Raw genomic sequence first — 14,274 nt, forward strand, 5'->3', positions numbered from 1 at the left:
TAATCCTTTTTCTCCTTGGTTTCTATCGAACCCTACCCTATATATATGTATTTCTGCCGCAACAATTGAGAGAGAAGACTTGTGCCGCATGCCTTATTCAAAGCTTGTGCCGCAACCTGCAAGGATCAGAGAAGAATGAGTGTGCCGCACATTGCATTCAACCATTGGAGATTTTCAGAGTTCTTTCTATCCTTGTTTAGTTTCAATGTTTATTTTAGATTGCTTTTCAATTATGATGAACATGTGTAACTAAATTTCTTTTTAGCTAGAGGTGAATTCGAAGCCATGATCATATGTTTTATATAAATTGATTACATCCAGTTATTGTTTTAAAACATGAATGCGATTTACTTATCTGTTCTATAGAGAACTTGTTCTTGTATGTTAAGGATGCAAACTTAGTTTGCATGCAGGGATTTGATGCTAGAATATAAGGGAATTTCACCTAATCGTTATGAACTTATATTTATAAGTAGTAAAAGTCACTAGTCATGATTGAGTTAAGTAAATTCTTGGCATGAGTATCATGCTTTTCATAGTTACGAATGCTTTGTCAATGTTTATGATTTTCACAGGACTTAATGACCTTTAATATGTGTCTCTATCATGCTTTTCATAGTTTGGGAACTTGAGAAGGATAATTTGGTTGCGTCGCTGAGTCCAATTCAATGAACTTAGGAAAATTTGAGAGTTAATTAGGGTTGTTCACGATTAATTTGGGGCATTGTCATTCATGGTTTATAGAAAGAATAACTAGAAATCGATTTGTATGCATATGTTTCATGCGTAGAGAAGAATCCTCTAGCTAGCTTTTCACCCATATTCTCTTTACAACTCAATTTGATTGCTGCTATTTATTTTTGTTTCTTAAAATTCGTCAAAAACCCCCTCAATTCTTATTTTGTGTTAGTCTAGCTTAGTTTTCCGTTTTTAAGTTTAATTGTTGTTGATTAGCATCCCTCCTAATCTCTGGCCTAGAACGATCCCTACTTACTCATACTACAATCGTACAAATTATAAGGCTTAATTTGTGTGTTAGTTTATACCACATCAAATTTTGGCGCCGTTGCCAGGGATTAGCAAAATTGTTATTCTTCCCTATATTTCTGTTTTTGTTTTTCTTGTGTTTCTAATTTAGTTTAGTTTCTTCTCTCTTTGTTTTAGGTATTAGTTTATGACTAGAAGTTCTCAACCAGCTCGTGGGCATATATTGGAGTTTGACAATGATTTTGAACGAACTTTGAGAAGGAAGAGGAAGCTGCCAGAACCCAATCCACCTAGTTCTAGTTCTGAATCCAAATATGAAGAAGAGGAATAGGAACAGGAATAGGACATGGTTGTAGACAATCGAACAATTAAGGAACTTTCAGCCTCGGGATTGGACAATGTTGTCCCTCTTTGCATTCAATACCCTAGAGCAGCTCAAGGTAAGACCGATAAGTTTGAATTGAAGTCTAGTTTGCTGCATCACATTCCCAAATACCATGGGCTGTCCATGGAGGATCCGAACAAGCATTTTAAGGAATTTGAAGTGGTGTGCTCAAGCATGACACCAATCAATGTAGATAGGAACATTCTGAAGATGAAATCCTTTCCATTCTCTCATTTGGAAAAGGCTAAAGATTGGCTCTTTGAATTAGCACCTGGAACCGTCACTTCTTGGGAAAGCATGAAGAAAACATTCTTAAAGAAATGCTTCCCAACGTTAAGAGTCATTCTTTTGAGGAAGATAATTAATGGAATTCAACAAGGCTAAAGAGAATCCTTTCCAGCGTATTACGAGCGTTTCAAGACTTTAGTTGCATCCTGTCCACAACATCAAATGAAGGAAAAGCTCTTAATTCAATATTTCTATGAAGGACTACTTCCAATTGAGGGACAAATGCTTGATGCCTCAGTAAGAGGTGCTTTGGTTGACAAAACATCAGTCTCTGTAAAGATCTTAATAGCAAATCGAGCCTTGAATGTACAACAATACAAAGGAGTTGGACAAAGAAAACCCCCATGGCACAATCAAGTTAATGAGGTAAGTGCTATTTCAGAACTTCAATCCCAAATGGTGAATCTCTCTATTATTTTATAACATGTTGTTGAAGGATCCAAGGTGCAAGTAACAAATGCTTGTGGCGTGTGCTCTATGCAAGGACACCCAATTGATCAATGTCCTCAATTGATAGAGAATGGGGGGATGAGAAAGTGCCAATGTCATAGGTTATCAAGGCCAAAATCAACCAAGAACTGACCCATTCTCCAACACCTACAATCCGGAAACCTACATTCCGGGCTGGAGAGATCATCCAAATATGAAGTGGAGGGAACCTCACACTTAACAACAAAGAAGATATAGATAGCCACCTCCTGGGCTCTATCAAAGGCCATTTGCACCACTACAGCCTCACCCACCATCTGCCCAACCAAATTCAGGTTCGTTAATGGATAATGATAAAATTCAAGTACTAACTTCTTTGATGCAGGGCTTACTGATAGGAGCATATTTATGCAACTGAGTTAGCTTGTTCTCATGCATTTATGTTGTTATTTCTTAGTTAATTATGTATTTTAAGCTATTTTTGTGTGTTTGTAGGTCCTTAGGCCTTATGAAGCAATAAGATGCATTTTGGAGCAGTTTTGGGCTTGGAATGAATAACACATGCATGGAGCAAGGTGGATGGACGAAATTGAAGACTAAAGAGGCTAGGAATGTGTTAAAGAGAAAGAAGAATTAATGTAAAAAGGACAAAGAGCTCAGCCACAAAGGGGTGTCACTCCACCATTCACTTTTCCATCATTGCCATGCACCACCATTGCACTCCCTTTGGATTCCTATGCCGTGCATCATCATCCATGTTCCCTCCATTGACTCATTTGTTGCATCATTCCACCTCTATTTCCTTTCTCTACCATGTGCACAATCATTCATGTTCCCTAGCTGCAACACCACTCCATTTTACCCCCATGCTGTGCATCATCACTTCACTTTCACCTTTGAATCATTTCAAACACCACGCATTGCACTCAATTGCTACACCATTCCTTGTTCCCTCAATCATTTCAAATTTCATGCATCATTACATTGAATCATTGCACTCAATTGCTACACCATTCCATGTTCCCTCCATCATTTCATATTCATGCATCATTATATTGAATCATTGCACTCAATTGCTACACCATTCCTTGTTCCCTCTATCATTTCAGATTTTATGCATCATTACATTGAATCATTGCACTCAATTGCTACACCATTCCTTGTTCCCACTATCATTTCATATTTCATGCATCATTGCACTCAATTGCTACACCACTCCATGTTCCCCTCCATTGCCATGCACTTCCTCTATAAAAGAAAGTGTGTGTAACATAAATTTAGTTTGTACTTAGTTAGATGATTTGCTCCCATTTCAACACAACCTTCATCCAAACACATCCATTCATCTTCATATCCATTCCTCTATACAAACAAACCTTCAAACACTCACCAACACCTTGTGCCGTAGCAAAGGAGGGGAAGGAAAGTGCTTGGACGTGCTTGCTGTCCAACTTGGATCATTGGAGCATTTAGGTGTTTTCTTTCTTTTGTTTCTAATGTTTAAATTCATTTCCTTTCGTTTTGTTGTAAATATGAGTGGCTAAACCCCTCTTGGCTAGGGGTGATTTCAAAGCCATGATTATGTGTGCAATATAATTTGATAAATTCCAGTTATGAACTCTTGAATCGTGAATGCAATTGGCTTAACTATTTGCTTGATAACTTATTTGTATTTGTTAATTAAGGGTCGACATTTAATTGGCATGCATAAATCCGTTGCTAGAATATAAGGAAGTTTCACATAATCGTTACAAACTTATATTCACATGTAGTGAAGGTCGCTTATAAACGATCGCGTTAAGTTCAATTCCTAGCATGAGTGACATGATGTCATAGTTGCAAGTGCTTTGTCAATGCTTATGATTTTCATTAAACGTAATGATCTTTGATTGTATTTCTATTATGATGTCATGTAGGGAACTTTAGAAGAATGTTTTGGGTTGTCGAATGATGTCATCCAATCCAATAAAACAAGGAAAATCTGAGAGTTAACTAGTGATGTCATGGTTAATTTGGAGCATTGTCGTTCATAATTCAATGAAGTAGTAACTGGAAATCGAGTTGTTTGCATACATATCATGTGTGGAGAAAAAAGCCTCTATCTATCCCATCCATCATCTTATTTCTCAAATTTGTTTTACAATCTGTCTAGTTTTTCATACTTGTTTGTTTGTTTCAACTTCGTCCAAAACTCAATCCCCCTTTACTTTAGTGTGTCTAATTAGTTAGAATCTGTTTTAATTTGTTTTTTTTAATGTTTTGATTCAAGTAAAAGTCAATTTTCATCCAAAGTCATTCTTAGTGTCTAATTTAAGTTTATTTAGTTGTTTTAAGCTGTTTTGAGTATTTTAAGTTTGCTTTGAGTCTTGTAAGTCTTGTTAAGTGTTATTAAGTTTAGTTTTATGTTTTTGAGTCAGTTTAGAGGTTATTAGCAGGCCCTCCTAATCCCCGGTCTAGAACGATCCCTACTTATACTTATACTACAGTTGTCAAAAGAGGGTTAAATTTGTGTGTTAAGTTAATTTTCGCATCAACTACCAAATAGCAATTACAGCAGGAGGATCGAGAATATGGCGCCCAAGCAGACGAGATAGGATGGAAACCTGAAGAGGATGCCAAAAACATCATTCTTGATCCCCATCAGCCGGAAAAGACGGCCAATATTGGCTCACGACTAAGCCCAGCCGAAAAGGAGGAACTCACTATTTTCCTTAGTTGTAAAACATTTGGATTTAGTTAAAAAGCTTGCTTGGTCTCTAAATGAACTTTGGATTTAGGCATCACAATTAGTAGTTGAATCACCTAGAAGCACCAAGCAGAGAAAGACCAAGCAAACCCATAACTGAATCATCCAAAGGCACCAAGCACAAAAATACCAAGCAATCCAGCCACGTTTTTTGCACAAATAATTGTTTTTTGTAAAGGAATTGTAAAGTTAGAACAGGTTTTATGCATCTAGTACGTATTTTGTGAATTGAATGGATGATGTAGTAGGTTTTTATGAATTCGGTAGGTTTTGTAATGTTGGTTGGAGTTGCTAGATGAATTTTGTTAGTTTTTTGAATAAGTTTATGAATTTCTAGATAATTAAGTAAGTTTTATGCTTAATTTGGTCTATTTCATGTTTTTCTTGGAAATGATGAGTAGTCTGTGCTTGAATACACTTATTTTGTTGTGGTTATATCATTATTTTTTGGGTGAGATTTTTCTAATTTGAGGTCAAGGATGATAATCAGTGCTTAAAATGGTAGATCATCTGTCTAAATTTTTGGTGGGAAAATTTGAAATTCAAATTACAAAAAAAAAAATCAAATATATTTTCTAACGTGGATGTCATTTGGCGGGAAAACATTAGGTGTGGCCATGTGGAATCCATCTGGGCGAGGAATTGGGCCTTGGATCAAGGTAGGTCAGCATTTAACTAGGAAATTCATGGACAAGCTAACGGAGGTATAACATTGGACCAAATTCTAAAGATACGGTATGACATTGTTAATTTTAAAATATGAGGTATGATATTGTCGTGACCCCAATAGTTGAGGTAGTTTTTTGTAATTTACTCTATAATTTATTTGTGTAGAAAGAAATTGAACGGGTGCATAAATCAAATATGGCAACAAAAAACAATGCATGAATCAAATGATTATCTGCATTTGATAATTTGATAATTTCATGTTCTTAATATTGCTTTGTATATAGTTTGTTCACATATATTGAGTTTCAGGTAGTTTTTATTATTTTAAATGAGAGGAGGACTCGAAGTTGGGACGAGAACTCTTCCAATATCGAAAAGAGTTTGGGTGTTTCAAATGAACCATGAGAAAAATGGATATTCAAACAAACCTACAAAGTTGAGATCTCAAACTAGCATCTTGCCTAGTCGGTTCAGGTTGAGGTCTCATTCTTTTGGATTTGACTTGAATGAAGTGCATGATGATATAGATTTGATTTTTAATTGTGACTAGTCCCGTTGTAATGATATAACTTTGTTGTGACACAATAGTTCTTATCATTTATTTATTTTTCAAAAGTCACTCGGAATTTTACTAAATTTTTTACCAGCTTTTAATGAAAGTTCTTTTATAAAAGCTGCTTTAAGAGCGGTTTGTCTAAAATTACTGGAAGATCTTTTGATGACAGTGCTTTTTCAATCAATCATTCGTAAAAATGCAAGTGAATTATGAAAAAACATTTGAAGTTCTCCTACAAGAAGCACATAACTAGTGTTTCTTGCATAAAACACTTAAAGTGCTTTTGGAATCCAAAAATGTTTTCAGTCATTTTAAAAATACTCCAAACAAGAATATTTTCAAATTCAACATGCTAGGGAGACTTCGAGCCCAACAGTATCAAAACACCTCTCGCTCTCTAAACTTGCAACACCTCTCTCTCTCTCTCTCTCTCTCTCTCTCTCTCTCTCTCTCTCTCTCTCTCTCCCTCCCTCCCTCTCTCTCCTCCATCTTGCGAAAACAGAAAACGATCCGTGCTATACCCAGTATTCAAAAGTTTCAACATGAAACGGAGGTAAAAAAAAAAAACCACAACGGAACTTTTTCTTATAAAGGGAATTTACTACGATGCCCACGAGTATCTTATGTGTATTCACTGTTAGATTTTTGTATAAAAGAAATACAAAAATTAAGATTTAACAGTTAAAAATTTCTAAATATTCTATAGTTCCAAGCATCATAGAGTTTTTGTTATTAAAGTTTATATTGTATAGTTCCCTATATACATACATACATATATATATATACACACATACATATATATATATATGGAGAGAGAGAGAGAGAGAGAGAGAGTTGGAATTGAGTATGTATTAGATAATCTTGTAGGGTGGGAAAAAGTCACTCTTGTAATAGATTTTAAAACAAATGTGGAAAATTGATGAATGACCAACACCATATAAGCTGTAGAGGCTAGACTGGTGGTTTAGAATCAGTAGATGCATCAAATTATTAGACTTGAAAGGAATTTGTCCAACAATGCATTATTGGATATTTCAGTTTCGGAAGTGATTTCCGCTTTTTTGTTTCTCCTCTTCTTATTTGTAGTGGTTGGATTGACTATATCAGAGAAAAATTACTGTACATAAACAATTGTACAAGTGCAGGAGAAAACATGAGTGAGAATCACCATATGTTGAGATCTTCTTTTGAATTTTTTTTTTTTAAAAAAAAAAAAAATGAGATAACTGATAGCAAAACACTGTTATTTACTCCTTCGAGAGAGGCTATAAGGAATTTCACCTTACCCTTAGCCAAGATCAAACAGCCTCACCAGCTCAAAGTATCGAACCCAGAACCTCCCTCATTTTTTGTTTATTAAGGAGTCGTAGTCCGTGCTTTTATCTCTAGGTCACTTGTTGTGGTTGATTTTCTTTCGATTGTTTGGATAACCAACTATTTACTTGGTCCATTGCTTTTTAAAGATTGACTCCAAGAATTACTAGATATTGTACATTATAACAGCTCCAACCTCTTTTTCTACAACCAAGGGGACTCTAACCAACCCCATGTTAGTGGAATCAAAACAACACCAACACAAAGAATTACAAACGCCCACCAACTAAAAAACTGTAAAACTGCAATACCCTTCCCCTCCGTCCCCCCCCCCCCCCCCCCCCCCCCGGGGCGCCCCCAACCCCAAAACCCTAAAAAATTACAGATTTCAAAACTGTAAAAATCATGGACACGGTCACGACGGTGACATCCCTCCTTGCGTACTTACAGGGGTATGATGCTTCTTTTGTAGCTTCCCTCTCAAATGTCTGATCTTGGCATCCACTCTCGCCGTGAACCCTATCTTGGTTTCTTGTCTTGCTTTCGACGCCTCCCTCTTCCACATGCGCTGATCCTCAACATCCTTCTTGTAGTACTTGATTTCTTGGATGATATGATGATCCATTGGATTGAAACTTCTTTGGAATGCTAAGTGGACAATGTATGGGAGATTACATGCGATTGTTACTAAGAGAGTGGCTGACCAAAATAATGGGGCAGGACCAAGAGCTTCGACTAGAATTTGGTAGGCATTCTTGGAGCGAGTTGGAGGCAGCATTCCGTAAAGCAAGAGAAATAGGTACCACATTGCAATACTTCCCCACACAAGGAGATGCTGAATCCACGTAAAGTGGCTCGTTATGAGAGCAATCTGGCAGTTAACAGCCCAAACGATGCAACTGAACATAGTGGTACCCATAGCAGCCATATCAGCTGTCTGGCCATTGGCACGGAAGGCTTGGTCGTAGAAGATGATGATGTTGAGAAAGAAGACTATGAGAGAGCAATAGACACCATTGCCCATCCACCCCAGTATCCTGTACCAGTCAAAGAACAAATTTCTAGGTCCTTGTTGGTACAATGCAGGGAACTGCAAAACACACGATGTTTTCAAATGTCACTGCAAGGCTATCACAAAACATAGATAATTAAAAGGGCATTGCTAGAAGGACTAACCTGTAAGCAGACCTCAGACGAAACATCTTGTTCAAAAACTCCAAGCGAAATTACAGGCAATGAGGTTAGAATGACATTGAATGATAACATGTACCAGTCGTCATATATTGATTGCCCAGAAAAACCAGTGAATGCCTCGAAGTAGAAGAGGGTAAGACCAAATGCAATGTTTTTGTAGAAGAAATAGCAAACCTGAAAGCAATACATCCCCATTAATAGGTGGAAGACTAACAACAACTACATGCATTTACTGATATTACCATCTGAGCAATCCTCTTATAGCACCAATGCCCGTGTACTACCAAAAGTCTCTCCAAAAACCGAAACTGGGAAATAGCAAAGTCACTAGCCATCACAGCCTGCAGGCAATTACCATGTATTGTGAGATCCCATGCTTCTACATTTCACTAAGAAATTACCAATATTATGAGATTGATCATATGATACACAATCACATCACAATATCTATATGCAACACCAATATCAGTAGACTCAGTACCAACAAGGACAGAAATGTAGTACCAAAAAAAGACATTATAACAAAGAGTCAGTCAGAAAAGATACCAACCTGCATACCTTCGACCCCACTGATTCCAACACCAATGTCAGCTTCTTGAATCATTCCAACGTCATTTGCACCGTCACCAATGGCTAATGTGGTTTTTCCAGTGCCTTGTTTGACTAACCTTGTTACCTGGTGCAAGAAAAAACTAAACGAATGAAGAAACAGTGTGGCTATACCCACATTCATAAGGATATCACTCCATTGACAATTGAAACAAAAAAAAAAAGAACTTTTCTGGAAATGGAGTAATAGCAAAAAAGGTATAAATCTTACCAATGCCTTCTGCTTGGGAGAGACACGGCAGCATATGACTGATGCACAGTCAACACCTAATCCTAAGAATAGATGTTTCATATCATCCTCCAAAGCGTAGCTTAAAGTTTTTCCATCGATGATTAATGCAAATGCTGCATGCGGATCTTTTTCCAACTTGATCATTTGTGAGGCATTGGTAATTTGGTTCAAAATGTTATCTTTCACAGCCTGCTCATTAGTGAAAAGACAGTCTAACATTATATAAATTAATCTCCTGAAAAGAAATTCACTCTTTTTCTCAATGAAATATATACCTCTTTGCTATCTTGTCCCAACGTGTCTAAATTTGCTGTTGATATACAGATCTGCTTCATGCCCTGTCGGAGCAAACTACATGCAAATCTGCACAGCAAAAACCCCAAAGAAAGAACTAAAATCATTACATTTATCTAGAGGAGCATCACAACAGTTACAAGGAACAATGATTGCTCCTAAGATTATGCAAAGAAGTGTTTTTGGCTTGATTAGTTAGAGACAAACCCTATGTTGATTGCAGTTTCCATCTTGTCTCCCGTCAAAACCCAGATCTTAAGACCAGCTTGTGCGAGATTGTCTATGCACTGGGGCACCTAAAGAAAAGAAAATGAAAAAAGAAACTAAGTTGCAGCAGATCAGTAAGTGAATATCAAAGTACGGCAAGAACCAATGCTTTATATACCCCTTTTTGCAATTTGTCCTCAACAGCTGTAGCACCAACAAGGATCAAGTCTCTTTCCATCTTATCTGCTACTCGCTCAAGCATTCCATCCCTATCAGCCCCAATAGATGTTTTTGCTTTCTGAAACTCACTGCTCCAAGCAGAGTACTCAGACTCCTCAAGCTTTCTATAAGCAAGTGCCAATGTACGCAACCCAGCTTCTCCATATTCATTCAAATGCTTAGTAGTAGCTTCCTCATACATTCTTCCATTCTTTGAAAGTCGATCAAAAATTATGCTGCATAAGCCAAGTAAGGGTATGATGAGAGAGAGGAGGAGAGATGAGATCAAAGTAAGAATCAAACAACTGCTTAAAGCATCTAACTGTTCACTTAATTAAATATATTTGGCCTGAACGAATCCCCAATTAAGCATTTAACACTAAACAACAAATGAAAGCTAACAGAAGACACTGCATAATACTCCACTTGGAAAGCATATGAATGCTGACTGAAGACAGCAGCCGCACTACACTATGCTGTCAATTTCCCAAAAGAATTAAAGATAATTTGTAGCCTAACCTGTCAGCACCTTTGCACATAAGTAAAAGTTGTCCATCTTCATCTCGCACAATTACAGACATACGCTTCCTTTTGCTAGTGAATTCCAATAGATTTAAGATTTTGTACTCCCTGTAGTTTCCCAAGAAACAACAAAATGTCATGACAGAAGTAGAAACTTAAATGCAATGCCATAGTAATATAAATCATTCATACACTCACCTTTCCACTGGTTTTCCGGAATGATGATACCTTTCGCGGACAATTACACCTGACTGATTTCTTTTACAAAACTCAAATCCTAACTCTCTTGCTGCAACAAGAAAAGCTGCTTCATCAGGTGACTCTGCTTCATATGTATAACTGCCAGTTTCTTCATTTAGCTCGGGAATTGCAGTGTGGCAAACTGCTAATATCCGTAAAAACAATGAAACCACATCAGGGCTGGACTCATTCAACCAATTTCCCACCATGAGGCGGCTGTCCTCAAAGCTAAACCCCTTTATGGCAGGTTTCAGATCATTTTCTTCATTGGACGTAACAACTGTCTCTAGCTCAATTTCTGATCCTATTCCTTTCTCCCATGAAAAACGTGTGTTACGTTTTCGCATGGGAAAATTGGCAAGCTCATCATCATGGTCTTCAAGGTCACTAGCCATCTGTTTTGCTGCTGCAAGTTCAACTTCACTGGAACGGACACCATATGCAGTACCAGCAATGGAACACTTCAGAAAGTCCATCTGGTTGCAGGTTAACGTGCCAGTTTTATCAGAAAGGATCGTGTCTACCTGGCCTAACTCTTCATTCAAATTTGATGTCCGTGCTTGAGCAGGATTCCCAGTCTCTTCATCATACATGAGTAAGTCGTGGTTAATGAAGCTTGCTTGCAAAACCTTCACAACCTCAATTGAAACATAGAGAGAGATGGGTATTAGATATCCATAAAGGATGAGAGCAGTGATCAAATGGATAAGGCCGGACAAGGCAGGCTTTTTTGGGCTATACATATCCGTTGTATTATCAGGTCGTAAGTACCACGCGTCTGGCATGCTGAATTTTGTCTTCACGGCAAAGCCTATTGAGCTGATCACTGAAATCCCTACAAGGAGGGTGAAAAGAATATAAATAATGTTATCCATTTTCCTTTCTATTCCGCTCCTTTTTGAAGGGGACTTCGTTGAATTCTGCATGACTTTGCTATCGTGACCCGTGAATATCACCACCCCATACACATAAGCTGTATTCCTGAGCTTCGAATCTCTCAAGAGTATCTGATTGGGTTCAATAGGATACACCTGCCGATCATACTCAAGATTACCTATGAAGGAGTAAAGATTTGGGTTTGGATCTTCACAATGAATTGTTGCCGTTAAATCCTTGAAAGCGCCATCATCCTCCATTGGTGAGGTTACTTCCAAACATCTCTTTAACTTCAAATTCGTTTCACCATCTAAGTTCATGGTCTCAACATAGCAAATCCCATCCTCATAACTTGACGACAAAAGAAGCAAATCTGCAGGAAAGAATTGATCCTTTTCCACTTTCACAACATCTCCAACACAAATCTTATGCCATGGATTAAAACCAAAATCACCATCCCCTTTATGAACAATTACTTTACGACGATTAACTTTCATATCCTGCAAGAACCTATTCCAATCTTCCATCGCTTCCTTTGCCATACTGAGACCAACAACAAATACCAGTGGAGCAATCATACTCACTGGAGAGAATGGTGAAACGGGTGTGAGGGAAAGAATGGCAGCCAAAAGGAAATACACATTGGCAACCCGTCTGAACTGCTCAAAAAGTGCTTTGGGCAAGAAGGTGATTGGGTTATACTTGGTGGTTGATATAAAATTTGAACGGTATTTATAAGGCTTCTTTTGATGGAGAAGAGGTTGGTTACAATATACAGTTCTTGAGAAGCCGGCGCCTTGGATTGGGTGAGGCGCCTCGGTCTCATTGGCTTTTGGCTTATGGCAGAATGTGTAAAGGTTACTCTGGCGAAGCTTCGCCCTTATTTTTCCTCCTGCCATTTCTATCAATCCCAGCCAACGCCAACTATAATTGGCACATATCCATTAAAAAAAAAAGGACTCGAATCTCTGTCCTCGCTCTACGATTAACACGGCACCCTTGCCTCCAATTTCTCCTTAAAAATGCCTACCATACACAAACCGAGGCGAAAATTAACTGTCAGCAACTAAAAATTCACAATATCCAGAACAGAACATCCTCAACATATTTCATACACCATGATGCAATTAATCAAACATCACGCATTAATGATTCGGAAAAAACTAAATTCCTTTCTTATTAGAGCTCCAATTCAAAACCGCAATCAAATGCCGTGCATGCTAAGATTTCTAGATTTCCCAACCTTTCAGATTTGAGGAATTCACAGTAAAGATTAATCCTAAGCATTTTCTGTTCCTTTCTAAACGTGAAAATTTACATAAAAATTGGTAAAACAAAAAGATAAAAGAAACCACAACAAACCCAACGACACATTCAACTCAAAAAACCAAACAACTCAAGAAATTCAACAACAAAAATAATCCAAAAAAAATCAAAATCCAAGCTGAGAATCAGACAATGTCCAGCTCAAACGTTGAAACAATCATTAACAAAAACCTTAAAAATCCTTCAAACAAGGCAGCGCATTCGGAAAAAAAAAAAAAACAAAAGAGAAAAACAAATCGACCCAGGAGAAAAACAAATCTTTTTCCCAAAAAGCACACAAATTCAAACAAAACACGCACAAAAACAGAACGGGTACCTGCTATCAGAGGCCTTGGCTCATCTTCAAGGAAAATTACGAAGAACCCATTTTGCAGAAAAGGGAAAGAACCAACTTTGAGCTGCAGATCAAGGAGGAAGACAAAGTCTAGAGAGAGAGATGGGAGGGAACAGAAAGGGAAGAAAGAAAAGAAAGAACCAAGCTTCCCCTTTCTCTCTCTGCCTGTCGTGAAGTACAAACCAATGCCAGGAATTTCCGGGCCCTCCTTTCCCTATATTTATTTAATTATTATATATATTTATATATAATTTCCATTTTACACAACTTCTTGGAGGTTTCTTCTTTTTGGGAGTTTCCTTTTTTTATATAAAAATAATAAATTGTTTTGACTTATTATTTAGTATTACAGAGTAGTGAAATTTTTGTTAAATTGTAAGTGAAATGTTTTAGATTGAATTTTTGTTAAATGCGAATAGGAGCCCTTCTCTGTTAGGTGTAAATAATATATTTTCTTTAAAATAATAATAATAATAAAATTGTTTTATCTATTTACTTTTTTAGAAATTATTTCTGTTATTGATTTGATTTTGTTTTGAGAGCAGGTTTGGAATGACCGGGACAATTATATTTCGTTGGTCTTTGTTTGAGCAGCCACCAAATGAGAACCGGCCGGCCTTTCGCTCCTCCTGTTTTAAGGTTGTATAAAAGCTCCCTTCCCACTGTGCAACACATTGGGACCCACGTTGTCCTACGTGGCATGTCTGCAACTCACTGCTTCTGCCCCGGTACTAGTGTCATCGTCATTGCTCAAGATGGTTGCTGTGTTTTCTTTAAAAAAAAAAAAAAACACAGTATGCCACGTAGTAAGTGAAAGTGAAAGATATTAAATTTGATTCTCGTAAAA

The 14,274-nt window shown here is 37.3% G+C and overlaps 1 protein-coding gene across 1 annotated transcript; it reads right to left on the reverse strand.

Moving 5' to 3' along the window:
* Positions 1-7,497: 7,497 nt before the first annotated feature.
* Positions 7,498-13,632, reverse strand: LOC126611264 (probable phospholipid-transporting ATPase 4). The gene is made up of 11 exons (XM_050279472.1): positions 13,410-13,632; positions 10,850-12,793; positions 10,649-10,759; positions 10,089-10,365; positions 9,911-9,999; positions 9,685-9,772; positions 9,389-9,598; positions 9,119-9,244; positions 8,811-8,909; positions 8,551-8,742; positions 7,498-8,464 (listed from the first exon to the last, which is right to left on the reverse strand). The coding sequence occupies exons 2-11, from the start codon at positions 12,664-12,666 to the stop codon at positions 7,790-7,792; spliced, it is 3,684 nt and encodes a 1,227-aa protein (XP_050135429.1). The 5' UTR covers positions 12,667-12,793; positions 13,410-13,632; the 3' UTR covers positions 7,498-7,789.
* Positions 13,633-14,274: the final 642 nt, after the last annotated feature.

This window comes from Malus sylvestris, chromosome 17 (genome assembly GCF_916048215.2).
Source record: "Malus sylvestris chromosome 17, drMalSylv7.2, whole genome shotgun sequence".
In the NCBI taxonomy this organism is placed as follows: Eukaryota; Viridiplantae; Streptophyta; class Magnoliopsida; order Rosales; family Rosaceae; genus Malus; species Malus sylvestris.